Source organism: Heteronotia binoei, chromosome 13, assembly GCF_032191835.1.
Source record: "Heteronotia binoei isolate CCM8104 ecotype False Entrance Well chromosome 13, APGP_CSIRO_Hbin_v1, whole genome shotgun sequence".
NCBI lineage: Eukaryota > Metazoa > Chordata > Lepidosauria > Squamata > Gekkonidae > Heteronotia > Heteronotia binoei.
The window spans coordinates 55,636,533-55,663,871 of NC_083235.1; the positions used below are offsets into that span (position 1 = coordinate 55,636,533).

At 47.2% G+C, this 27,339-nt stretch overlaps 1 protein-coding gene across 4 annotated transcripts in view; it reads right to left on the reverse strand.

The window, feature by feature from the left end:
* Window positions 1-26,914, reverse strand: part of SDK2 (sidekick cell adhesion molecule 2) — a 487,588-nt gene extending 460,674 nt beyond the window's left edge. For all 4 annotated transcript variants that reach the window (XM_060252314.1, XM_060252313.1, XM_060252312.1 and 1 more), the window contains exon 1: window positions 26,773-26,914. In XM_060252314.1, the coding sequence (XP_060108297.1) occupies window positions 26,773-26,845 (73 nt within the window). In that variant the 5' untranslated portion in view covers window positions 26,846-26,914. The remainder of the gene's footprint in view (window positions 1-26,772) is intronic.
* Between the last annotated feature and the right edge of the window lie 425 nt (window positions 26,915-27,339).

Below are 27,339 nucleotides of genomic sequence, written 5' to 3' on the forward strand. Positions count from 1 at the left end.
AGGTTGTTCTGGGGCCTAAGAAGTCAAGCAGTCAATCTACCTCATTTTATGAGTGAGCAAGAGAATAGTAGGCATGCTTCCTGGTGCAGGCTGATAGCTTGAATTTCAGGGCATCAGTGACATCTAAAAGCCTCCAAAGGAGTCCATAATCACTACCTTTAATCCTTTGCTTGACTTGAAATTAGGATGCTAAACCCAGCCTCAAAACCAGCAGGAGACCAGCTGGGGAAGGGATGTGGGGGGAGTAGGGTTGGCAGGAAGGGATGTGGGGGAGTAGGGTTGGCAGCTTATAGGGCTTACGGTTATCACACAGTTTTTTCCCCAAATGTTAGAGCATTCCTCCCATGATGTGCCCAGTGTGATAACATCATTTCTGGGTGACACCATCGCACTGGGCGCGTTGTGGCATGCCAGTGCTCTTGGTGGGCACGGCTCCCTCACTAGCCAGCTCTGTGGTGGCAGTTGAGAGGCCCCAAAATTGGGAGAACCCCAGCCCCCAGCGTGTGTCTGTGCACTTTATAAGTTTATATGTCCGCTACCTGGCATTACATTTTATGATACACATGGCCCAGCCCGACAAGGTCTCATTTATGTCAAATCTGGCCCTCATAACAAATGAGTTCGACACCCCTGGTGTAAAGTCTTCTGAAAGGGCTGCAAAACAAATGGAGAGAGCTGACCGCTTCCCTAATCCCTTCCCTTTCTCTCTACTGCCACTTTGTTCTGCAGGCTTGCCCCGCCCCCATTCAGCCTAGCTCCAGAGTTTTAAAGGCACACACACCTTTCAAGAAGCAAGCCCTTCCCAAGTCTTCTAAGCTGTGTTCCCTCTAAGCTAAGTTAGTGTCAGCTAGCTCACAGTATTTTAGCCTCCAGCTCACACGTTTTTGTCTTAGCTTAGGAAAAATAGCCCCAGAGCAAACCAGGTTATACAGTAGCTCACAATTTTAATGCCAGTAGCTCACAAAGTAGAAATTTTGTTCAGAAGACTCCACACCTTAGAGGGAGTATTGCTTCTAAGCCTTCCATGGTGAAAAGGTACATGGTGGCTGTTGGGGTGGGGTTCCCCCCACTGGCCAGCTGACTGGGGCTGGGAAGGAGCCTGCTAAACCAGGGTTGTCATTTAGATCAGATTGTGGGTCAGGAGAAGCTATTTCCCCCTGAAAAAAAAATGCACAAACTCAATGAAATTATTTATCATTTATATATGCATCTTTTTTTAAAAAATAAATCTGTACCTAAACAGTAATGTAATTTCCTTTCTGTATCAGTTTTATCATCTCTATCAAATAAAAAAAAAGATGGATCAGCATTAGACCCCCCCCTCCCCCCTTAGTGGCATCCTCTCTTTTTCTACCAATCTGTTACAACAAGAGCACCCTTCCACTATAGTTCCTCATGCCAGGCTATATCAAATACACCAGTCTTCAAGAGCAGCAGATGCTGCCAGAATATCCTAATCCCCATAACTAAGGGAACAGAAACATTTGACCCAGCAGTCTTCTTCCAGCTGTGCAGTGATGAGACAGAATTTCAGTGCTCAGGAGGAGGAGAAGCCACAGGCAGCCTGGGGGGATCCGTGATGCTGAAATCAAATGGCCTAGGTAGGCAGGGATGTGTCATAGAGAGGCCATACAGAGCCAGGAGCAGGAAGTGGCATAGCCAAAGCCCTTTTCTCATTTTGTCCAGGAAATGCAGGCTATTAAACTTATATCTCCCACGGTATCTTTATAATCAGAGGTAACTGATGCCTCTAACAGGTGGAGGTGCTACAAGTCCCCCAACCTGTTAAGCCACTCTCATTCTGTTTTGCCCACCTGATGCTCCTCCTACTTGCTCGATCAGTGTTCCGGCCACAGGAAGACTCTACTATCAGGCATCAAGCCAAGTGGAATCATAAAGTATTTGAAAAAAGGAAAAAAAAGATAAAGCCAAGTGGAATCTTCAGTATACCTCTGAATACCAGCTGCTGGAGGGCAATAGTATGGTCCTTGTGTCTAGTTCACAAGTTCCCCAGAGGGATTTGGCTCACTGCAGGTATCTGGCAGGAATCAAAGTACAGGACTAGAAGGCCACAAGGTCACAGACTGAGCGCAAGGAAGAGGTGGGATCTGAACCCCAAACTACCAAAACTACTGTCCCGAACCTGAGGTGGGGCTGGACTCCTGTGAGTGCCCCCAAGACTGCAACAACAACTGACCCCAGGAGCAATGAGGGAAGAGATGCCGGACTTTGCCCTCCCCCACAATCAAGCTGCAGACACCCCGGCCCTGATGTGTCTCCCAGGCAGGAGCCCAGGTGAGAGGAGAATGGTGCCATCATGGGAAGAAAGCCAACACACTGGCACAAGCAGCGAGGAACTGGGGGAACACCTGTGTCGCCCCAGCTTGACCTGGGCATGCACAGTGAGGAAACACTGGGGGAAGGGGAATGCAGCCAACTGGGGATGCTGGGTATATAGGTTGAGAGGAGCACTGGCCAAGGACACTCACTAGCTGAGGGAGCCCAGTCATGCGTGAGTCCTGAGAGAGGTGACAGGAGTGAGTTAGTGGAGAGAGAGGAGGAGAAATGAGGCCAGCAGGGACACCTCACCATTCCTTGGTTAGATATCCTCATTCTGGATCCCAGACGACCCCCAACGGCTACCTCTGGTCCTGACAACAGTTTCCCTCATATTTCCTGATGCAACACAAAATCCATTTGACCAAAAAGGAAAATTAGGCTGAAATAAGCAATTTGCTCCCAACGATAAACTTATAAGAGCTCAACTACTTGTGTTCTGTGTTCCCAGCAATTTTTTTCCTTGAGAAATTGAGTGTGTGGGGATCAGGTTTCAACTGGAACTACAACAGGAGGAAAAGGGGAGCTCTCTGTGCTGTTTTCCTGGCATGAATGGTTGCTCTTTGCTCCGCTAACAGATACCGCTGGGGAAGCATATGGGGAAAATGGCAATTCCTTGGAGCAATGATGGGGGTGAATTCTGAAATCAAACCCCCTTCAATCAATTTATTCCAAAACGTTTAAATCCCAGTCAGACTCCGGAAGTCAGTGTCCCATCAATCAATTTCCCTCTGTCCCTGAAAAGGGATTTTCTTGCCTCCATTGTTCTTGCCTCCTATCTAGACTCTCTTGTAGATTTTACTTTCTTCCACTGCCTCCAACAGGACTCCAAAAGAAGGTCTCCACCTCCATCATCATCATGCCAAGCATAAATGTTCACATGGCACTCAAAGTATGTATAGGTGCAGGGTAAATCTTCCCAAGTCATTCTATATCCCATCCCATCTGTGTTGAGGAGAAAATAATACAGTAAAATCCAATGTGCAATGATTTTAGTGCTCTCCCCCTTTTTGTTTTTAAAACACACACTTCGGTGGTGGAAGAGATTGAAGTGATAGTTTTGAAATACTTTGATTACAGCCTCCTCCTGTACATACTTAAAAAGGTAAAGGTAATCCCCTGTGCAAGCACCAGTCATTTCCGACTCTGGGGGAACGTCGCATCACAATGTTTTCAATGGTAGACTTTTTACAAGGTGGTTTGCCATTGCCTTCCCCAGTCATCTACACTTCTCCCCCAGCAAGCTGGGTTCTCATTTTACGGACCTCGGAAGGATGGAAGGCTGAGTCAACCTTGAGCCAGCTACCTGAACCCAGCTTCCACCGGGATTGAACTCAGGTCATGAGCAGAGAGTCTGGATTGCAGTACTGCAGCTTTACCACTCGCCACCTTATTCCCAATTCCATGGAAATAATTCTTTCCAGAGATAGGGCCGCCAAGTCCAATTCAAGAAATACCTGGGGACTTTGGGGGTGGAGCCAGGAAACATTGGGGGTGGAGTCAGAAGCAAGATTGTGACAAGCATAATTGAACTCCAAGGGGAGTTTTGACCATCACATTTAAAGGGACCGCACACCTTTTAAATACCTTCCCCATTGGAAATGATGAAGGATAGGGGCACCTTCTTTTGGGGCTCACAGAATTAGATCCCCTGGTCCAATCTTCTTTAAACTTGAAGGTTATTTTGGGAGAGGCACTGAATGCTATGCTGCAAATTTGGTACCTCTATCTCAAAAAACAGCCCCCCCCGAGCCCCAGATACCTGCTGATTAATTCATCATTATACCATATGGAAATCAGTCTCTATAGGGAATAATGGAGTGCCCAGCAGACATTTTCCTCCACCACCCCTGCTTTCTGATGACCCTGAAGTGGGGGGAGGGCCTTCAGAACATTTCCATCCACTATATATAAAAAAGTGCTTCATTCTGACAAGGTGAGTCAAAAACCATCAGCAGATCACTGGAGGCTTCAATAAGTGATGTTTCACAGAGGTGAGAAGCAAGTGACTTCTGCACTCGCCAGCATGACTCTTGAAAAAGGACAAGATTCTTCTGGTGGATCCCAGTAATAATGAAAAAGCAAGAACCAGTCCCCCCCCCCCCCCCCACACCATTTTCAGCTGGCACTTTGGTTCTTCAAAGAATTTCCAGTGTCAGCTCTCTTCATCTTTCCATCACAAAGCACATCAAAGCTAAAAGCAACTTCACTATCCAGAAACACTGCAGCTAGGAACAGCCTCTCTCCCAGCAGTGAAAATGAAATTTAACAGATGTGCAAATAGGTCCTCTGTGCTGTTCTACCCAGGTGGTCAGACTAGGTGCCCTCTGTGGTTTCCTTTGCACTTTTAATCCGCCATATGGAAAACTAAATATAAGCACCCACACCAGGATCTGGTTAACAAAAGCAGCTTGCTTGTCTGCTGCAAACTCTCAGCTGATGCCTATAGCAGATACGAGCCAAGGAAAAGTTTTAATGCCTTCTATTGCTATCAGGAGAACACAAACCAATACATGGCAAGAGATCAGAGTGCTCCAGTCCCAGGGCAGCTTCTCAAGGTTACATAGGCAATAGTTCTGCATTACCACACACATGAGCAGCCCCCCCAGGCCAGCCACCTCACCAGGGCTCAGGTCCCCGGCCGAGTCATTAACAGCCTGCATTACAGCAGATAATATTTCCTTCCTTTACGATTATCGTATCATCAAAAATTTCAGGGCCGCACCAGGCCACTAATGGCTTCCTAAGAAGCATCAAATTTTAATCTCTCTCCCCCTCCCTCTCCCCACTCCCACCTACTCACACACACACACCACTTTCCTTCCTCAGCTCTCCACATAAGGCCAGTAACTAATGAGCTGCCCTACCTTAAATAATAGACAAGAGCAATTCCTAGCTATAGCTGTGGGCAGATGGGAGGGGGAGTAGAAACAGTGCTTTCAAATGGGGAGCCATGTACTGCTAGGTGGAAATCAGAACTGGTACAAAACAGGGTAGGGAGTCTGATTGCCCCACCCCTAGCAAATGCTGGACAATGCTTGTGAAACTGAAGCTTGCATGTAGCCGTTATGGCTAATAGCCACTGCTAGAGGAAGGGGCCTGAGGTGGTTTGCCATTGCCTGCCTCATGTCGTGACCTTGTATTATTTGGTGGCCTCTCGTCCAAATACTGATCAGGGCTGACTCTGCTTAGCTTCTAAGATCTGAGACTACCCAGGCTGAGGCAATGTTATATCAGAAGGACAAAAAATGATTCCTATTTTTTCTACGCAATGCACAATTTTATATTCTATCAAGTCCCCCACACGGCCAGTTGCCTTTCTTAATAAACCAAATGCCACAAATACTTGAACCTTTCCTCATACAGAAGGTAGTCCAACTGCTTGAAAATTTGGCTACTTATCTGAACCCTCACCCACAAATGCAAGTGCTCCAGCACCCCATGAGGCTGAGGACCCCCCAAGATATTTTGGCTGGTATTTCATAAGGTTGGGAGACAAACAAGGCTGGATTCATTCCAGTCCTTCATCTTTGATATTAAGCACAATAGATTGCAGATTCGGATAGGCAGGCTATTTGCCTATTTAGTGAATAGATATTCACATTCTTAATGAATTATGTTTTAGTATCACTATATATGAAGACAATCCCTAAAAACAGGGGGGAAAGGGAATGTTCTATTTGAGCTCATCCCACTGAGAAAAATATTTTTAAATGCCAACTTAGAGGAAGTGGAGTCTCACATAATGCTCTCTTTAGTATTTGATCAGCCTGGTACAAAGCTGCTGGCATGATTTGCTGAGGCTCTCCAACTGGGGCTTGAGGACCATCAGCTCTGTGACATTATATGCCTGTTATAGTTTAAACAATTTTATTGATAACATATGGTAACAATATCTAATTATATCATTACTATCTCTAACCCATGGCTGAGAGATAAATCCGACAAAGGTCCTTTGCCTGGGTCATCGGGGTCCGGGGAGGGAAATCCCCCTGCCAGCTTTTGACAGTGCGCCGTTGATAGCGGCAAACAGGGCCAAAAGCCTGGGGGTACTATTGGAGCCCTCCTTAAAGATGAAGGCTCAAATAGCAGCCACTGCCAAGTCCGCATTTTTTCATCTTAGGCGGGCAAGGCAGCTGGCCCCCTTCCTGGAGCGCGACGATCTAGCAACAGTGATCCATGCTACGGTCACCTCGAGGTTGGACTACTGCAATGCCCTCTACATAGGGCGGCCCTTGTGCCAAACCCGGAAGTTGCAGCTAGTGCAGAATGCTGCGGCCCGGCTGTTATTGGGGCTCCCAAGATGGGAGCACATTCGGCCGGGGCTCCGGGTTCTGCACTGGCTACCAATAATATACCGAGTCCTATATGGCCTAGGACCTGCCTACCTGAAGGACCGTCTCTCCCCACATGTTCCCCAGAGAGTACTGAGATCGGGAACCCAAAATCTTCTCGTTATCCCCGGGCCAACGGAAGCCCGCCTAAAATCTACCAGGGACAGGGCCTTCTCTGTTATGGCCCCTTCCTGGTGAAACCAGCTGCCGGAAGAGGTGAGGGCCCTGCGGGACCTTGCTCAGTTCCGCAGGGCCTGTAAGACAACCCTCTTCCGGCTGGCTTATAACTAACCGGCACAAGAAACTAAGTGTAGTTCTATTAGACTTCTGTTATCCCTAATGTTTTAAATGTTTTAACTGTGTTAAATGCTTAAACTTAATATTTTTATGTTGGATTTTATGTTGTGAGCCGCCCTGAGCCACTTGGTGGGAAGGGCGGGATATAAATCATAAATAAACTAAACTAAAAAAAAATATATGATATTTTCCAATCCCCCCTCCCTCCGTTACTAGACTCCCGCCGAGGTTATATACTTAAGTTCAGTTATAAAGGTACCCTTAACCACATTATATGCCTGTTATGTCCCAGATGTGCCCCCCTCCCAGAAAGCTTTGTGTGCTGCCAATCAAGATGTGCTGGTTGTCCATGGCCCAAAGCACGTCTACTTAGCCTCGACCGGGTGGAACACGCTCCCATCTGAGATCAGGGTCCTATAATAATAATATTTAATTTATATCCCGGTCCTCCACACCGTAGCAGGCTCAGGGCGGCTCACAGCATAAAGACGTCAACAATCACAATACATATAATAGACCGTTAATACATTTTAATAAACCATACATTAAAATCATATATTACAAATCAAACATTAAAACCGTTTAAACTGGTTTGGAGCTGATGTTACACATTTTACGGTTTTTCCGTGGCGACAGTATTCTTCTACAGTAGATTCCTTCTTAAGTATAGGCCAGCTGGAAAAGAATAGTCTTGTCGGCCCTGCAGAACTAGGCAAGGCTCCACAAGACCCGCACCTCCTCTGGCAATTGGCTCCACCAGTGGGGGGCTACAATCGAGAAGGCCCTATCTCTGGTGACTTTCAGTTCGGCCTCCCTCAGCCTGGGGATTACCAGTAGATTTTGTGAGCCAGATCTTAGTACCCTCTGGGGAATATATGGGGAGAGACAGTCCCTAAGGTAGGCAGGTCCTTGGCCATATAGGGCTTTAAAGGTAATAACCAGCACCTTGTAACAAATCTGGTACACTATTGGCAGCCAGTGCAGCTCCCGCAGCCTCGGCTGTATGTGCTCCCATCTAGGGAGCCCCAATAACAGCCTGGTCGCTACGTTCTGCACTAGCTGTAGTTTCCGGGTTCAGCACAGGGGCAGCTCCATGTAGTGGGCATTACAGTAGTCCAACCTCAAGGTGACCGTTGCATGGACCACTATTGCCAGGTCGTCGCGGTCCAGGAAAGGAACCAACTGCTTTGCCCGCCTAAGATGAAAAAAAAGCAGATTTAGCAGCAGCTGCTATCTGGGCCTCTATTGACAGGGCCAGCTCCAGTAGCACCCCCAAGCTCTTGACCTTGCGCGCCATTTTCAATGGCACACCGTCAAACGCTGGTAGGGGGATTTCCCTTCCCAGACCACCCCAACTCAGGCAAAGGACCTCTGTCTTCACTGGATTCAGCTTCAACCTACTCATCCTGAGTCACCGCGCTACAGCCTGCAGCTCCAGATCTAGATTTTCTGGGACACAGTTAGACTGGCCGTCCATTAGTAAGAGTTGGGTGCCATCAGCATACTGGTGACAACCCAACCCATGATGGACTTACCTCCATTCTGCAGGGCCTGTTAAATGGAGCTGCTTCATCAGGCCTTTGGCTGAGGCGGCGGGTGTCCAAGAAAAACTTGGCATCTTCTGCTGAAGTTCACCATCTCTATGCAGCCCAGACTAAGATCTCAGAAACTCAATAGAACCAGCTTTGACGCTATGCATATAGACAAAGAGTGCGACCTATTTAAATTTATGTTGACTTAAATTGTTTTTTAACTCTCTGTAATACTGTATTTAATGTGCCTTAGATCCTACTTTGTAATCCACTCTGAGCTGAATATAAATTTAAATAGGGAGGGCAGAATATAAATTTAAATATATAAATTATCCTCCCAAAAAACACTGCATTCTGCAGTGGATAAATTAGCAACTGATCCTAATCAATAAGTAATTTTTTTGTCCTGGATAATTAATAATTACATGGTACAGCTCTATAGTAATTAAACTTTTGGTTCTCTTTCTAATATGATTATTTTAGCATTTGTTTAAAAAAAGACAGGTAATAAAATTTTCCATTTCTGCTGAAGGGGAGCAATTAAGGCCAGGAGTTTCTCTGTTTTGGCATTTTTGTTGTTTCTCTTTCAGTCTTCAGTTTTCCCCCACCCCTCTCTCTCTTTTTCTCTGCTTCTTAGGCTCTTATCGATCAGCCTTTCTTTAGCTGACTGAATTGATCACACAACAAAAGACAGATGCTGGCTCAGATCTCTGTAGGAAGATGCCGAGCTATTGAACCCGCCTGGCTTCTAAAATTTAACTATAAGCTTCTGAAAGAGCTTCCCCAGTTGGAACCTGTTAATACAAATCAAACCGGGGCACTGTGGCTCAGTGGAAGAGTTTCTGCTTGGCATGCAGAAGGCCCCAGATTCAATTCCCCACATCTCCAGTTAAAAGGACCAAGCAGTAGGTGATGTCAAATACCTCTGTCTGATATCCTGGAGAGCCACTGCCAATCTGGGGGGGGCCTGTTTTTTGAGGTAGAGGCACCAAATTTTCAGTATAGCATCTAGTGCCTCGCCCCAGAATATCCACCAAGTTTCAAAATGATTGGATCAGGGGGTCCAATTCTATAAGCCCCAAAATGTGCCCCTATCGTTCATTATTTCCTATGGATGGAAGGCATTTAAAAAGGTGTGCTGTTCCTTTAAAATGTGATGGCCAGAACTCCCTTGAAGTTCAATTATGCTTATCACACCCTTGCTCCTGGCTCTCTCCCCAATGTCTCCTGGCTCCACCCCCGAAGTCCCCAGATATTTCTTGAATTGGACTTGGCAACCCTACTGAGGAGGCAGGCATTTGGTTCATCTTGGCCTCCCCTGCCCCACAGAGCTACTGCTGATAGAATGACTTTCAGAAATGGCAAGATTATCATTCCCACAGGATTTAAGGACTGCCCTTATTCTGGTTTTTGCCAACCTGTTTACTGCTTATGCGCCTACTTAGACTATTTTAACTGGATTTAAAACTTGGTTTTGTTACTGCTTATACTTAAATGCAGTCAGCTGCCTGAACCCTTTATTGGGATAGGATGGGATATAAATCTAATAAAATTAATAAATAGATAAATAAATGAAATGCCAGTTGATATTATTGATTTGAGATTTTCTCCCTTCTTAAAATCACATTATCATTAAGGAACATCCAGGTTCAGAAATGTTCATTTCTGACTGAGGTAAAATTAGACTATCCACTGAATTTCCTCCAGGCCACTAGCTACCCATCTTTTTATATGGTTGCTGTAACAACTGCACTCCAGGAATTCAATGACCCTAGAGTCAAACTATTCCCGCATGAGTGAATACAGAAGATGGTACTAGCCAATCATTGGCTGTTTTTGTTGGTGTGTTGAGGGGAAGCATGAAAGATGTTAAGGAACAGACTTTGGATATGATGCTTTATATAACCATATATTTCACTAACTATAAATCTACTGTCAGGTGATGTACTACTAAAATGGGGGAGGGGGGTATTGTAGTGGTGGTGGCAGCAACAGAAGTAAAAGTTGTGCCAGGTAAACACCACATTATCTGACAAATATGCACATTTGTTACATGCTTACTTAAAAAAAAAAGTTTACAACCTAAAAAATGTAATGAGCAAAGTGACCCTTAAGTTACTATCTGCTGTGAAATGGACAGGCCTGCCCTAAAAGGCAAAATGCAATGATGAAAAAATGGATCAATCAAAGAGCACTTGGAGGAGAGACAGCAAGATAAAATTTTCAAAGCAAGTCTTGAGTAAAACATGAACAAGCTGATTACAGCAGAAATTAAAAATATAAAATACCTAGGAAAACATGAAATGGCTGGGCATTGCAAGCTTCTCCCCACCCCGCCCCCCTGGGTCTACTCAGATTGGCAATGGCTTTCCAGTGTCATATCCCCCCTTTGGCTGTGGGTACTCACTAGGCACCAATTCTCAGGTCCATTCAGCAGAGACCAGCTGGCTCAAAGCACCAGCTCTTTATTTGCAAGGACACAACTCCAGGAAGCAACAGCTTCAGCTGGCCATAGGAATGCTGGAAAGTGTTGCTAAGGCTTAAAAACACCTGTATACTTGTACTTAAAGTGAAATCATGATTTGACACACACAGCAGCCAAAATAAAGAGTTTGCAAGCCCACACATCTGTGGATCTCACTGGGGCAATTTATTCACAGGAACTGATGAATGTAACCATCTTTATTTCCACCAACTTCTCTGGAAAACAGAGAGCAGCCGGGGGGGGGGGAGTTTTACTCCAAAGGAATGCTTTCCCTTCTTTCTCACAATGCTTCACAGAGCCACACTGCTCTGCCGGCTTGCCCAGCCCATACAGCTCTAGTCAGTGAGAATTAAAGGCACACACCAAGAAGAGGAGACGGGAGGGAAGCATCATGCTTGGGAGAAAGGAGAAAGGGGAGAAAGGAAGGAAGGAGAGAAAGAATGGGGGACAGGAGGGAAGCACTGTGTCCAGGAGAAAGGGGGGAGAGAGAAAGGAAGGATCAAGAGAAAGAACAGAGGATGGGAGGGAAAGTGGGGAGGGAAGCAGTTCACTGTCTGGACAGAGCTGCCACTGACAGGGAGATGGCTCTCTTAAACACACACACACTCCATCTGCTGCCTGGCAAGTGGGGCGATGCTGCTGGAGTGATGAGGAGCAGCGCGGCTGGCTGTTCAATGCCCATAATGCCCGGGCATTGCTCCGCAGTGGCAGCACTTCCCATCTTCTTGCACACAGCCCGGCCAGGGTGAAAGGAGGCTGTGGGGCACTTTTGCCTGCTGGCACAGCAAGGAGCAGCGAGGCCAGCTGCCCATAGCCTCCAGGCTCTGTTCAGCTGATGGCAGTGATGCTTCCCACCTCCCACTTAAGCAGCCTGGCCAGGGCAGAAGGAGGGCGCTGCAGGCCTCTTTCTGCCTGGTATGACCCAAGTGGGGGTGCCCAATTTGATGCCCCCAAGGGCTAGCACCCTAGGCAAATGCCTATTTGCCTAGAAGCAGGACCGGCTCTGAGTCCAGGATGAGTTGGTTTTCAGGCTCATCCCCCTCCCCCTACACAGCAGACTGGCAGACTTGATGCTGCGCAAGAAGTGGGCAGCCAGGTGCCAGCAGTTCTCAAGCAAGGACTGCATCCTGACAGCGGCAGCATCCCAGGTGATCTTGGCAGTTCTCCCCAGCACCAGAGCATCCTTAACCTCCAGGTGAAGCATGTGCACCAAGCAGACAATGCCCTTCAGGTGCACGGCCTTCACCACTGTGAGCATGTTGGTGCTGGCATCCATGGCCATGTAGCCACGGATGATGTTGCCACCAGCCACCCATCCCCTCAGGCTACTCTGTATCATTACAACAATGTTTTACACCATGTGGTCTGCATCCCTCCCCTGCACATGGAGCAGAACCAGTTTGTATTCTGGTGCCAGTACTGTCCCTTCCTGGGGCCTGGGCCATGCCTCGACAGTGAGCGTTGAGGGAGAGGTAGCTGTGATGCAGGCTGCTCCAGAGATCTGCCATGAAGTGCATGGTTGTGCCTTGCACTCTGGAGAGCTGAGCCTTCACCATCGCTACTGTGTGCATGGCAAACAAGATTCGTTGGCTCATGGTCCTCCATGAGGAGACAGAGTACCAGGGAGGCAGGTGTAACAGCAGCTGGCAAAAGACTATGTCCTATGTGAGGGAGAAGGGATGGCTGTCCACAGCAATCACCTCACCAACAATGTGACTGCTTCCTGGGCCCTTCATGTAGCCCTTCTGGATGGCACTGTAGGTGTCCCCAGGGGATGTCTTGGAGGGTGGTCTGCCTGAATGTCTCATCCATGGCACCCCAAGCCTTTCTTGGAGAAGGTCTCCTGCCCCTGCTCTGTTTCGCCCTGCTGAGAGGAAGTGGGCTGCTTCTTTCTCCTGCTGACTGCCACTCTTTCCTCTGGCAACATCATTGGGCGAATCATTTGCAGGAGCCCATGGATGAGGACAAATGCTGGAGATTTGTTCCCCTCTGGACATGGTATAGCACACCTGACACTCTGACACATAGCGGTTACTGGGGACGGTTCAGAAATATATCCAAACTGCGGGCTGGAAACAGGTCCCCAGGACTGGAGAAGGTGGGAGGCACAACTACTTCCTGGCACTGGGCTCGAAGGGGCCACAGAGGGATATACTCAAGGCAGGAACAGCAACAGGGAGTTGGGATATGGAAGGGGAAGATACTTTCCCCATCTTCTGAATCACTGCTGACAGAGTCCTCCTCTCCAAAGAGTGTTAACAGCAACTGCTGATGTTTGGCCAGTACTAAGAACTTTTTTTGCCTCTGTGGAGAGCCCCAGGAACAGATCAGGGGAAGGAGGATCTGAGAGCCTTGATGATGCCCTGCTAGGGCTGGCAGGATGGGTTTCATACCTAGAGGTGGAGGCCTGTGGTATGCACGGAATAGAAGACTTCTTCCCTTCATGAAAAGTACTTTTTGCATCCACTTTCACCCTTATGGCATACAGGGGTGAAAAGGGTAAGAGGGTCTAAATGTGGGTCCTTTGCTGAGGCACCCAGCAGCTAAGCCTCTCTGTTCAGTGCAAGCAGAGAGACAGGGTGGCTCAGAGCCCTGAGTCCACCTAAGAAAGCCCACCAGGGAAGAGGTGTTCACGATCAGGAATAAATGATGAATGTGCTCTGCTTCTAACCAGTTCCTTGCCTCTTTGTCTACCTGCCAATAGCCAACAAAATAAAGACTGTGGAGCTGAGCTGAGGGTGTATATATAGCATTCTAATCCAGAACAGAATGGGAACTCTGTTACTGGCAGCTAGCAGTGCCTGTTAAGCTTTGGAAGGCCCCTATTGGTGTTTCCAAGGCTGAAGAATTCCAATTCTTCTGTTGTTTTATAAACATTTTGATTGAGCAGAAACTGTCTGTCTGGATTTGTATCCATTCACAAGCTACCACAACCCACATGGGAATTACAGTTTATCTCCAGATTATAGAGATCAGTTCTTCTGGAGAAAACAGATGCTTTTGTAGCATTTTACCACCACCACCACCCCCCAAGGTCCTTGTACTTCCCAGGCTCCAGGGGGAAGTACTCCCAACTCTTCAGGAATTTCCTAACCTGAATCTGACAACTCTACCCCCTCATCTCCCACTGGTGGCTAGAAGGGACTTGGCAACCCTAAAAGTTTATGCCAGTTGACCTGCCACAAACTTCAGTTCATGAGCCATGAACCAACCAAAATTGGTCAGGAACCAGTCTGTGCCCATCCCTACCCAGGGCCATCACTCTGGAGCAGCATTACTTCATTCAAGACCTACGGCAGGTTTCTCATAATCCATCCTATATTTCCATTGCAACATTTGTGTGCTGTATTGTATTCCAATGAAGCCTATTCTAGTCAGTTGGCATTCTTGGCCCCCATTATATTCAATGAGCTTTCAGGCATCTTCCATCATTCCCAATGTGCATCGCTGACATTCGTTTTAGTCATCTTGCCATTATGCTCCGTGGAGGACTTTTTGGTAGTTTTTCAGCCAAATGGCCACAAAACTGCAGCAGAGTGAGTACTTCCTGTCTACTAAAGAACTGAGTTTCAAATGAATTGGACCAAGGGGAAGAATTCCATGGGTCTCTGAACAAGCTGTTCAGCTCGCTATTCAGCCAGTCCTAGAAGAACAAAATAGTTTGGCCACCAAATGAGAAGGGAGCACTCACTGGAGAACTTTCCTGATGCTGAGAAAGACAGAAGGCAAAAGAAGAAGAGGACAGCAAAAGATGAGATGACTGGACAGTGTAACTAACATGAATTTGTACAGACTTTGGAGGAGGGCCTGGCGTGACTTGGTCCATGGGGTCACAAAGAGTCGGACTCGACTGAGCGACTGAAGAACAACAAAAGAAGAACAAAAGGGCCCCACTCCCCACAAGGGAGAGAGGGAAAGAGAACTGTGGCTCATCTCCAAAGGTGACTGGCTGGAAGTGCTCTGTGTACCTCCCTTGCAAGAATACAATTGGGAGGGAGAAATGATTGACATCTTATGCCAATTCTACTTCCACTGACCCAGATAGTTCTTTGAAACAAATGTTACACTCTTCTAAACAAAGACAATGGAAAAGGGAGCTTCCAAAATAAGCCTTTAAAAAGTTCACAATGCAAGCGTAATAGCTTTTATCACTCCAGAGCACACACAATGCCAAGAAGCCTAGGACACAGAAATCGAAAGACAAGAGGAAGAACTCAGTGAGCATGAGTGAATCAATCAAAGAGATCGTCAAAGTTTCTGACACAGGGGCCCTTCTGGATAATATACTGCAAGTTTATCTGTTATGTTCTGGACTTAATTACTGAGAAATTATAGCCTAGGTGCAAAGAAGAGGCAGCATCAAGAGCCAGGGGCACTGAAAAGGCTTTGGCTTCATCTGCTGCTGGAAACGATGGCTATAAATTTAGGGGAGAGTATACCATGGTATGCGCCTTGGATATTACAAGCCCTAGAGAAAAAGTCAGAAGCTTCTCTGTCATCACAAAAGTGGCTTTAATAGGCAGTGCTACTTTCACAGAAAGCCAGGAGCTAAAGGGCTTCTGGAGAGGCAGAAACCTAATGCCTTGATTTAGAAATAAAAATGTGGACCATTATCCATGCTGAGAAGGCTACTTCTCATCCTGCAACGGCCGTTGGTTCCCCATTGGTCTAAGGGCAACTGGATGTAGATCTGGTGTAACCCCGATTGCAACCCCATGAACTGCTTTGTGGCCTTGGATTCGTCCCTTCCTTTTATCTTGGCATTTATTCCTCCTCCTTTGCTCCCCCTGGCAAGACCTCTAAAGGTATGCCATCCCTTCATGCCACATCTGCGTAGCATCACTGGGCACAAAACAGTCCTGACCCCAATTGGCAACACAAGACTCATCTTTATGACACTGGGGCAGTCTCTCTCTTTAACCTGGAGGCGGCAGCATAAACAGTTCCCTGGCATTCCTGTTAAAGGTTCAGCGTGTGCACTGAAGTGTTGCAACATGTGCCCAAAACAGCACTCCCATATACCATAAGTAACACAAGCTATTCGTGGACCTTTCTTCCAGTCATTCTTAAATCCCTCTTTGAATACATCCTCACAGACAACAATCTTTGCTGACACACACATGCACAGACTCATAGCCTATCACCTCTTCTACACCATTTTGTATAAGAGGGCAATCCTATTCTATACTAAAAATGCTACTGAAGTCTATTCAATGAACTTACTTCCAGGGAAATGTTTATAGCAGGGATCCTCAAACTTTTTAAATAGGGGGCCAGTTCACTGTCCCTCAGACTGTTGGAGGGCCGGACTGCCGTTACTGTACAAGGCCGCGGGCCGTCAGTTCTCCGTCTTCTGCATCTCTCTCCCTTCCCCACACCACACACCCCGGCCTGGGAACTCACCTCACCTCGGTATCACCTCACACTCTGTCTCTGCCGCCTCAGCCCAGTGCCGGAAGTGTGCGTTGCTAACGCGAGTTTAGGTCGAACGTCACTTCCAGTCTGATTTTGCCATAACCCAGCGGGCCGCATAAATGTCCTCAGCAGGCCGCATCTGGCCCGTGGGCCGTAGTTTGAGGACCCCTGGTTTATAGGATGGCACCATCAGCAACCCAGTAGAGCTTTCTACTGTTTACTCTTAACAGCTTTAGCTGTTACTTTTCTACCGGGTAATGGATCAGAGTTGTCCACTGAGATGGTGACAAACAGTATGGACTGCCAAAGTCTCAAGGCAGCAGAAGGAAGGTTGTGGGCCTAACTTGCCTGGGAAATTATAGATGTTTGTATACAAATGCTAGAAGTGTTCAAAGTAAAATTAGTGAGTTGGAATGTTTAGTGTTGGGGGGAAACATAGACATTGTGGGAATTTCAGAAACTTGGTGGAATGAGGAGAATCAGTGGGTCACAACGATTCCTGGATATAAGTTATATCGGAAGGATAGGGAGGGAAGGGTTGGAGGTGGGGTGGCTCTGTATGTCAGAGAGGGTATACAGTCCAGTAAGACTGAGGTCAGAGAATTAGATTCCCTTCTAGAAATGCTTTGGGTTGAAATAGAGGGCCCAAAAGGAAATTTAACTATGGGAGTTTGTTATCGCCCACCAAAACAAAAGACAGAGGATGATTATAATATGATGGAAGGATTAAAGATAGTGGCTAAACGTAAAAACTGTGTCGTAATAGGTGATTTTAACTACCTGCAGATTGATTGGGTCAATATTCTCAATGACTGTGCTATGGAGCAGATGGTCACAGAATAATAATAATACATTTTATTTGTATCCCGCCCTCCCCGCCGAAGCAGGCTCAGGGCGGCTCACAACATGTAAATCAATATACAACAAAACATTCATACAATACAATAAATAATACATTAATTAAACCATTAAAATTAAGACTTATGGTGCTACATCTCAACCATTCAGTAAATTTAGTGGCGGAAACGTCAACAGCGGATCTAACTTAACTCCATATTTAGGCGACGGCCATCTTAAAAAGAGTGATCTTGCAGGCCCTGCGGAATTGATCAAGACTCTGCAGGGCCCGCACTTCATCCGAAAGTTGATTCCACCAGTGTGGAGCTACCAACGAAAAGGCCCATTCTCGAGTGGTCTTCAATTTGGCCTCCTTCGGCCCGCATGGGTCATGGCGAGCTAGGAGAGATGATCTCCCTACCAGCCTTTGAAGGTGCGTCGCTGATACCAGTGCGCAGGGTCAGGAGCTTCCTTGACAATGGAGACACAGATAGCAGCCACTGCTAAATCCGCCTTTTTCCACCTTAGGAGGGCGAGGCAGTTGGCCCCCTTCCTGGAACGTAGCGACCTGGCAACAGTGATCCATGCAACGGTCACCTCAAGGTTGGACTACTGTAATGCCCTCTCTATGGGGCTGCCCCTGTACTGAACTCGGAAACTGCAGCTAGTGCAGAATGTGGCAGCCAGGCTGTTATTGGGACTACCTCGGTGGGAACATGTACAGCCTAGGCTGTGAGAGCTGCACTGGCTGCCAATTGGGTACCGAGTTCGTTACAAGGTGCTGGTTATTACCTTTAAAGCCCTATATGGCAGAGGACCTGCCTACCTTAGGGACCGCCTCTCTCCATAGCAGAGAGCACTGAGATCTAGTTCTCAAAATCTTCTAAAAATCCCTGGACCAAGAGAGGCCAAACTGAAAACAACGAGGGAGCAGGCCTTCTCAATAATGGCTCCCCATTGGTAGAATCAACTACCAGAGGAGGTGCGAGCCCTGCGGGACTACAATCAGTTCCGTAGGGCTTGTAAAACTGTCCTTTTTCAACTGGCTTATAAGATGGAATCCTGAAGTGACATCTAGCCATCTTGGTTATATATATATACACACACACTCATACACACTGTACTGTAGCACCTTCAATTTGTAGTGGTTTTAATTAATTAATTTATCTAAATGTGTTTTAACTGTATTTTATTGTATAATTGTATTTGTTATAATCATGGTACATTCCACGTCTTGTGAGCCGCCCTGAGCCTGCTTCGGCGGGGAGGGTGGTATATAAATAAAAGATGATTATTATTATTATTATTATTATTATTATTATTATTATTATTATTATTATTATTATTATTATTATTATTATTATAGGGATTGTCAATCAATTTTTTCCCGCTGACCTCAGTACTCTCTGGGGCTCATATGGGGAGAGACGGTCCCTAAGGTAGACAGGCCCTCGAACATATAGGGCTTTAAAGGTAATAACCAGCACTCTGTAACGAACCCGATATACAACTGTCAGCCAGTGCAGCTCACGCAGCCCCGGCTGCATGTGCTCCCACTTCGGGAGCCCTAATAACAGCCTAGCTGCCGCATTCTGCACCAGCTGCAGTTTCCGGGTTCGGCACAAAGGCAGGCCCATGTAGAGGGCATTACAGTAATCCAGTCTTGAGGTGACCGCAGCATGGATCACTGTTGCTAAGTCATGTCGCTCCAGGAAGGGGGCCAACTGCCTTGCCCGTCTCAGATGAAAAAATGCGGATTTGGCAGTGGCTGCTATCTGGGCCTCCGTTAACAATGAAGGCTCCAGTAGAATCCCCAAGCTCTTGACTCTGTGTGCTGCTTTCAGTGACACACCGTCAAAAACAGGGAGGGGGATTTCTCTTCCTGGAGTGCCACGACCCAAGCAAAGGGCCTCCGTCTTCACTGGGGTGGGGATTTGGTCCTAAGTAATGCCCAAGACTTGGAGAGAGATGTAAAAGTGATCTCACCGCTTGGGAGCAGTGACCATAACGTTATTGATTTCACGATTTGTATAAACAGGGAGTTCCTGCAAAAGACCAGCACAACCACGTTTAACTTTAAAAGGGGTAAATTCTCTGAGATGAGGAGGCATGTGAAGAGGAAACTGAAAGGAAAGATAAATAAAGTCAAAACCCTTGGGGAAGCTTGGAGGCTATTTAAAACTACAATCCTAAAAACTCAGATAAAATATATACCAAACGTTAGGAAAGGCACAAACAGGTATAAGAAAAGGCCTGCATGGTTAACAAACAAAGTGATGGAAGCTGTAAAAAGTAAGAAGGATTCCTTTAAGCGGTGGAAAGCTAGACCAAGTGAGATTAGTAAAAGAGAACACAGGCTGTGGCAAATCAAATGCAAGACTGTGATCAGGCAGGCAAAAAGTGACTATGAGGAGCATATTGCAAAAAAAAAACACACATAAAGACAAAAATAAAAAATGTCTTCAAATATATTAGAAGCAGGAAACCAGCCAGGGAGGCAGTGGGGCCCTTGGATGACCAAGGAGTCAAGGGATTACTGAAGGAGGATAGGGAAATGGCTGAGAAGCCATTTTTGCCTCCGTCTTCACTGTGGAAGATGAGAAGTGTTTGCCCGCTCCAGAATCACCAATTTTGGAAGGGGTGTTGAAAGACCTGAGTCAGATTGAGGTGACAAGAGAGGAGGTCCTACAACTGATTGATGAATTAAAAACTAATAAGTCACCAGGTCCGGATGGCACACATCCAAGAGTTCTGAAAGAACTCAAAGTTAAACTAGTGGATCTCCTGACAAAAATATGTAATCTTTCATTGAAATCTGCCTCCGTTCCTGAGGACTGGAAGGTAGCAAATGTCACTCCCATCTTTAAAAAGGGTTCCAGAGGAGATCCGGGAAATTACAGGCCAGTCAGTCTGACTTCAATACCGGGAAAGTTGGTAGAAACCATTATCAAGGACAGAATGAATAGGCACATTGATGAACACAAGTTATTGAGGAAGATTCAGCATGGGTTCTGTAATGGAATATCTTGCCTCACTAACCTGTTACTGTTCTTTGAGAGGGTGAACAAACATGTGGACAAAGGGGACCCAATAGATGTTGTTTACCTTGACTTCCAGAAAGCTTTTGATAAAGTTCCTCATCAAAGGCTCCTTAGTAACCTCGAGAGTCATGGAGTAAAAGGACAAGTCCTCTAGTGGATCAAAAACTGGCTAATTAATAGGAAGCAGAGAGTGAGTATAAATGGGCAGTCTTCGCAGTGGAGGACGGTAAGCAGTGGGGTGCCGCAGGGCTCAGTACTGGGTCCCATGCTCTTTAACATGTTCATTAATGATTTGGAGTTGGAAGTAAATAGTGAAGTGGCCAAGTTTGCAGATGACACTAAATTGTTTAGAGTGGTGAGAACCAGAGAGGATTGTGAGGCACTCCAAAAGGATCTGTTGAGGCTCGGTGAGTGAGCGTCAACGTGGCAGATGAGGTTCAATGTGGCCAAGTGCAAAGTAATGCATACTGGAGCCAAGAATCCAAGCTACAAATACAAGTTGATGGGTTGTGAACTGGCAGAGACTGACCAAGAGAGAGATCTTGGGGTCAAGGTAGATAACTCAGTGAAAATTTCAAGACCGTGTGCGATTGCTATAAAAAAGGCCAATGCCATGCTGGGAATTATTAGGAAGGGAATTGAAAACAAATCAGCCAGTATCAAAATGCCCCTGTATGGTGTGGTCTCATTTGGAATACTGTGTACAATTCTGGTCACCACACCTCAAAAGGAATATTATAGCATTGGAAAAAGTCCAGAAAAGGGTAACTAGAATGATTAAAGGTTTGGAACACTTTCCCTATCAAGAAAGGTTAAAACGCTTGGGGCTCTTTAGCTTGGAGAAATGTCAACTGAAGGGTGACATTATAGAGGTTTACAAAATTATGTATGGGATGGAGAAAGTAGAGAAAGAAGTACTTTTCTCCCTTTCTCACAATACAAGAGATTCAATGAAATTGCTGAGCAGTCAGGTTAAAATGGATAAAAGGAAGTATTTCTTCACCCAAAGGGTGATTAACATGTGGAATTCACTGCCACAGGAGGTGGCGGTGGCTACCAGCATAGCCAGCTTCAAGAGGGGATTGGATAAAAGTATGGAGCAGAGGTCCATCAGTGGCTATTAGCCACAGTGTGTGTGTGTGTGTGTGTGTATTGGCCACTGTGTGACACAGAATGTTGGACTGGTTGGGCCATTGGCCTGATCCAACATGGCTTCTCTTATGTTCTTATGTTCTATATATTCTCATGCAAAATTAGACAAATTATGTTTATTTTAACTTGAAGCATGAAATCTAGAGATGAGCGCTACACATTGTGATGGATAGAAGGCTGTCCTGCCCCTGAAGGAGAAAACAGTCATTAATTTAAGCTTACAGGAGTGCTACTCCAACATCCAATCACCTTTGAGAAGGCGGGGGGGGGGGGGAATGTTGGTGGGAAACACAGCAGGAGTTCAGTTTTGCCTCAGGTCTGGGTGTCTGGCTCAGGAAAACAGCAGACAGAGTGAAGGTTCTATCTCTGAGACAGAATAGAGTACCCAAAAACCTGTCTCTGGCAATGAGTGGACCTTGTGCCACTTAGTCGGACTCTTGGGAGAGGGCAGGCTGGTGTGGATGGAATCTTGTGTATGTGTGGGGGTATTAGGATCTATACCAGGCCCATAGCTAACCAGGGGCCCACGGGGCCTGGCCTCCTGACAGTTTTTTGGGGGGGCTCACCCCCAGACTGTCCCTCTCCCTCCTTCACAATTTAAATCATATGGGAAGGGCATTCAGGAGCAGCCGCTGCCCCTCCCATGTCATTTGAAAGGTCCACAAATCAGCTAATTGGTGGAGTCCAAATCATGCGGGAGAGGTGGCAGGAGCAGTCACTAGCCTCCTGCATGATTTAAAGGGCCCCTCCCCCACGGCCCCGTCCCTCCATGGCTCCTAGCTATGGGGCTGATCTAAACTAGTAGGATCTAAACTAGTGGTAGCCTGTTTATGTTTGAAAGTACTAAAAAACGGAAACTACTCTTGAAATTAATGTGCCTCAGCCAGGTTTCTCCTTTGTCTTTCTGGAGTCCTATGCTGATGATATGTTCACAGAAACCAATCTGTAAATCAACAAATCTTCTTTGTGGTTATACAGTTCCTTCTTTGTGGTTATATATAGTAACCTCCATATTCTACTGGTGCACCACAAAACTTACCTCACAGCAGTGAACCCAATACCTAAACACTCACTACCTTTAGAACACCTGGTAATTGAGGGGAAGATTTATAGTTTAAAATAAACCTGGTTCCTTCAAAATCATAGGAAGGAGGCTGTGTGGGTCTCCTGAGTTGAGAGAAATGGCCTGTCACACATACCTGTCCGTTAGAAGGCACTCAGCTAAGAACAATAATTCCAGTCATTTGCCTGGTGAATTCAATAAGCAGCGAACCAAAGAACTTATCTGAGGGTGGTTATGCACAATCCCCACCACACTGTTGCAGGGAAACAAGCAATTCAGAGCTTTTGTAGAAACTGAAGGACATGGAGGGCAGCTCACACCAGTTGCTTTGGGGACCATCATTTTTTACTGAAAAAGCCACTTCGAATAGAATGCTGGACTCAGATGCAGAACACACACATATATATATGAAACAACCATTTGGAAGAGATGAGAGATAGGGTTTCAGCAAGATTTGCCATGTAGCCAGATTTGCCAAAAGACTGCCAAGCCCACTTCTGTAGCTTTAAGAGACCTACAAAAAACACAAATACAAGTACCATAACCTGATACTGTCTGCAGGACCAGCTGCTGTTAAGGCACAGAAGCCATCTACAACAACACATTCCTAGTCAGTTGTCAACCCTATAGCTTTGTGATAAAGAATCACATGGGACCTAATTGACCAGTTCCATTTCTTCATGGCACCTATTAGACAGGCATTCTTTAATCCATTGCTTTGGTACTAGATGTCCCACAGCCTCCAAGGAGACACTGGAAGTAGCTACACTTTTTGATAACTTTTACATATTTTCCCAGATCATTTCGAAAGACAGACCAAAATAAATGCAAAAATACACATCACTAATAGATGGTGGGTGGGAGGGGGACATGCACAAGATGCTCACTGTATTCACTATCTTCCCACATACACACAAACACAGATATGCCCAACATGACATCAAGTGACAGCAAGACAGAAACGGCTTTAACGATATGTCGGTACAATTATTGGTCAGGTTTGCATCCAGTCAAGTATTTCATGGAGGATGCAAACACCATCAGGTGGAAATTGTGTCTTAATGCTAGAAGGCTTTTTGCATCCTGAAAGTCTACTATAAAAAGAAACTATCCCCCCCCCCTTTTCATCCCGACACATCCCTCCTCCTGCTCTTTCAGGGAGTGTAGAGTTTCCAACAACCTACATTGGCGTATGCAACCAAATCAATGCTCTCTGCCTAAAGAGGGAGTCTATTTATGTATCTCGTTCAGATAATAGAGGTGGCTGAAAATAGTCTGCACAGCACATAAGCATCCCGGAGGCAATTAGCTTATCGCAGGGTCCTGTGCTGGTCTGTGGCACTTGTCGACCGTGGGCTGTCATGGAAGGGCACTCTTCCAATGACCTTTTTTCAATGGCAAACTTTTCATTTGACTCACATTAATGGGTTTTACGAAACTAGGCTCCAAGAACTGCATGGAGGGGGAAGTGGACAAAAAGGCTTTCCAGTCAAGTCATAGGAGGAAACCTCAGAGTTTGTAGCAACTGGTGGCTAAAACAGTCTAACCTCAGAAGCTGTTAAATGATCTCTGGCTGGAGGGGTGTACTCTACATCTAGAGATAGTTATAATCATTTCAGTAATTTCAGGGGGAAGAAATCTAGTGAAGGCTTGCTCTTTCTTCCACCCTCGGATGATCATTGAGCCAATGACCTGCAAAACCCTCCACCCCATTATGTTTATTTATTTATTTTATTTATTTATTTCATTCGATTTATATCCCGCCCTACCCCACCGAAGCGGGCTCAGGGCGGCTCACAACATAAAAATTCTAACAATAAAATTAAGAATTAAAATACATTAATAATTTACACAATAAAATAAACGCAATTCATCGGTGTGCTATCTCACAGTCTTCCTTTATTCATGAGCATTTGGAGTTCTGCCACTCCCCCCATATCCATAGTATTTTTCCTGAGCTGAACTGAAGCATATGCAAGCAGTTTGCACCTTTACATTACCAGCAGCATCTGCAGCTACCTTTCCTACTAATTCTCTCTGACCAAGGCTTAGCTATCACACAAGTGGCAGGCTCCTGAGCAAAAATAAATCAAGTTGGGCTCTGGAATTGTCTTTGCATGGAATTGCACCCCTCCCTCGGTTCCAGACTCCCTTACAGCTCCATGGAGTTATAATCAGCCTTGGTGGGTTCAACCGCCCAGCACTCCTGCCTTGTGACCGTAAATCTCTTCTGGGTGTATTGTTATCTTGACAGGTCAAGAGATAGAAAATGAGGAGAGAGGACGGTGCCTGGGTGAGATATACACACTGTAAAACCTGCTGCTGTCATTTAAAGCTGCTGTTTGGATAACTAACCAAATACTGGAGCGGGCGGCGCATTGGCAGAGTGAGGGGTTTCTGAAACTTTAAGAGCCCAGGGACTCTGGGAGCAGAGGGGGCTGAGATAAGAGGAAAACAGCCAAAAGTTCAGTAGCAGAATACCCTTGCTTGGTGTTGCCAGGCTAGGCAATAACAAAACCAAAAGCAATTCTCTCTTTCAGAGGTATCTCTGCCTCTGTCCAGGTCACCCATGTCCCTTAGAGTCTTGATTTGAAAGAGGGACCAAAAAAAGAGGGGTTCTTGTAATGAAAAGAGAAGCCCTCCATTCTGTGGCTGTGAAACTTAACCTTCCATGGGGGGGGCGAATGAGAATGGCATGACACAGCCATTGTCTTAAAGGCAGCCTTGGATCCAACTACCATGGATCTAACTATTCCAGCTACTGGCATCAGACACACCCAAAGAGGCTGGATCTGTTGTTGTTTGTGTGCATATGCACGGCACGGGGGGGGGGGGGAGGCGGGATGAATTACACATTTAAAAAACAACAACTGGCAACTGCCCTACGGATCCAGCTTCGTTTCTCTGGACTGCTTTGTTTCAAAGCCTGCCCACCTGTAGCCCGCTTTTAAAACTCTTTTTTATCGCCAGACAACAGACCTTGGCAGAAGAGAGGTCGTTCTTTCCAGCACAGCGGCGGTTACTTTGAAAGGCTGGCTTGTGCCTGGAGAAGTCCGCGCATCTTTTTCATAGGCGCCGCAACCAATCTTCTCCCCAGCTTGAAGCTAGGTCTCTTCTGAATCCAGGCCAATTCCCGCCCCCCACCCCCCACCCCGCTTTTCATTGAGGGGCAGGGGCTCAAGGGGGTTTCCCCCCCGCCTCCGCCCAGCCTCTTTCTTTGCAAACCGAAGGGCCTGACCCACGTGTTGCATTCTTCTCCCCGGGAAGTTCTCCGTATCCCAGGCAGCGAGCTTTTCACTGTGGCACGCAGCACACCCGCACACCAGGCAAGCCCTAACCCAAGAACATCGACCCACCGGTCGGAAAGGAGAACCGCGCTGCAGACGCCAGTGCCCTTGGCCTGCAAGCGCTCACTTCGCAAAACCCTGCCGTCGGCGGGGGTGTGGGTATCGTTCGGCTTTGGGGAGCCTTGCGCGCAGCCTGGAGGATTCGGTGCGTGGTTACTCCGACTGCGCTCAAGGAGCAGAATTCAAGTCGCATTTATTTGGGATTCAGTTCAATCGAGCTGAATTGCTTTTCCTTCCGAGTAAACCTGCTTCCTCCAAGCGCTCAGAGGGTCGGGCTGTGAATACTCTCTCTCCCCCGACCACCAGATTCCTGTTTTATTCCAGCCCCCAACACAGACGTTTTCTCCTTTCCAATGCCTCCTTTCTTTTGACCCTCTCAAGTCTCCCCCGAGAGTTCGTCTTCTTCCTTTCCTCCTCCGCCCCCCTCCCAATCTCGGGATTGTTTCTGAAGAAGGCACATCTCTCAGACCCGCCAACCGACCAGATGCAAACTTCTCCGCATCCCTCTTGGCCTCCGTCAGCAAAACAAAACCTTCTCCCGCTGCTCTTCCGCGGGAACGCAAGGCGGCCACAAGAAAGCAATCGCCGGGCACCGAAAGTTGCAGACTCTGCCTCCCTCCCCCCCCCTCCCCCAGCATGCCGCTGGTCCTGACACCAGACTGGCCGGGGAGAGAGGGGGGCACAAATGATTATAACGCTTCCATTCCCTTTTAAAAGTCACAGACATTTCCTAAAGCAAAGTACTGCACGGTAGAAATTAAGAGCGGCGGGTCGCTACGAAGCGGTCATTAAAGGCTTAAACACCGTGATCCGCATGGGCAATGCCTCTCTCTGCTCCCTTCACCCCGTCGACCTCCCGCCGCACACGCAGACCTGCCCGCCAGGCCCCCGGAGCGCGGGGCTGCAGTCCGGCCCGTTTCTCCTTGACTTACCTTGGCCTCTGGCGGGAGGCGACGCCAGGAGAGCGACGGTCGCGCAACACAGGAGCTGCCAGAAGCCGCCCATCCCCGCCGCGGTCGCCAGAGAAGGAAGCGAGAGGATTCGGGAAGGAGAACTTCTCTTGGAGTTTGGATAATCCCTTGTTTCCCCCCCCCCCCCTTCGCCTGCCGCGGGGTCCCCGAGGAGGCGGGGAGCCTTTCTTCCTTCGCGCCGACGGATCTCTAAAGTGGGTCACTTCGTCGCCAACAGCCCATCAAAGGGGGCTGCGTTCATGAAATCCAATGAAAGCACCACCGCCCGGACGAACTCTTCGCGAGTCTAAAGGGGGACGGAGCGTTGCAAAGTCAGCCGCGAAGCCGTCCTCTCCGTCCGCCGGGAACCGTCTCGGTGGGGCGGCGCGAACCCGGTAGAGCCGCCGCCTGCCCGCCGAGTCTGGCAGCTCGGCTCGGTCTCCCGGCCCCGGGGAAGGCGAGCGCGGCGGCGGCGGTCTGGAGGCTCAACAGGAGACCGGAGGGCTCTGCGAGGAAGCGGCTGCAGCGAAGCGCTCCGAGCGCTCCGTC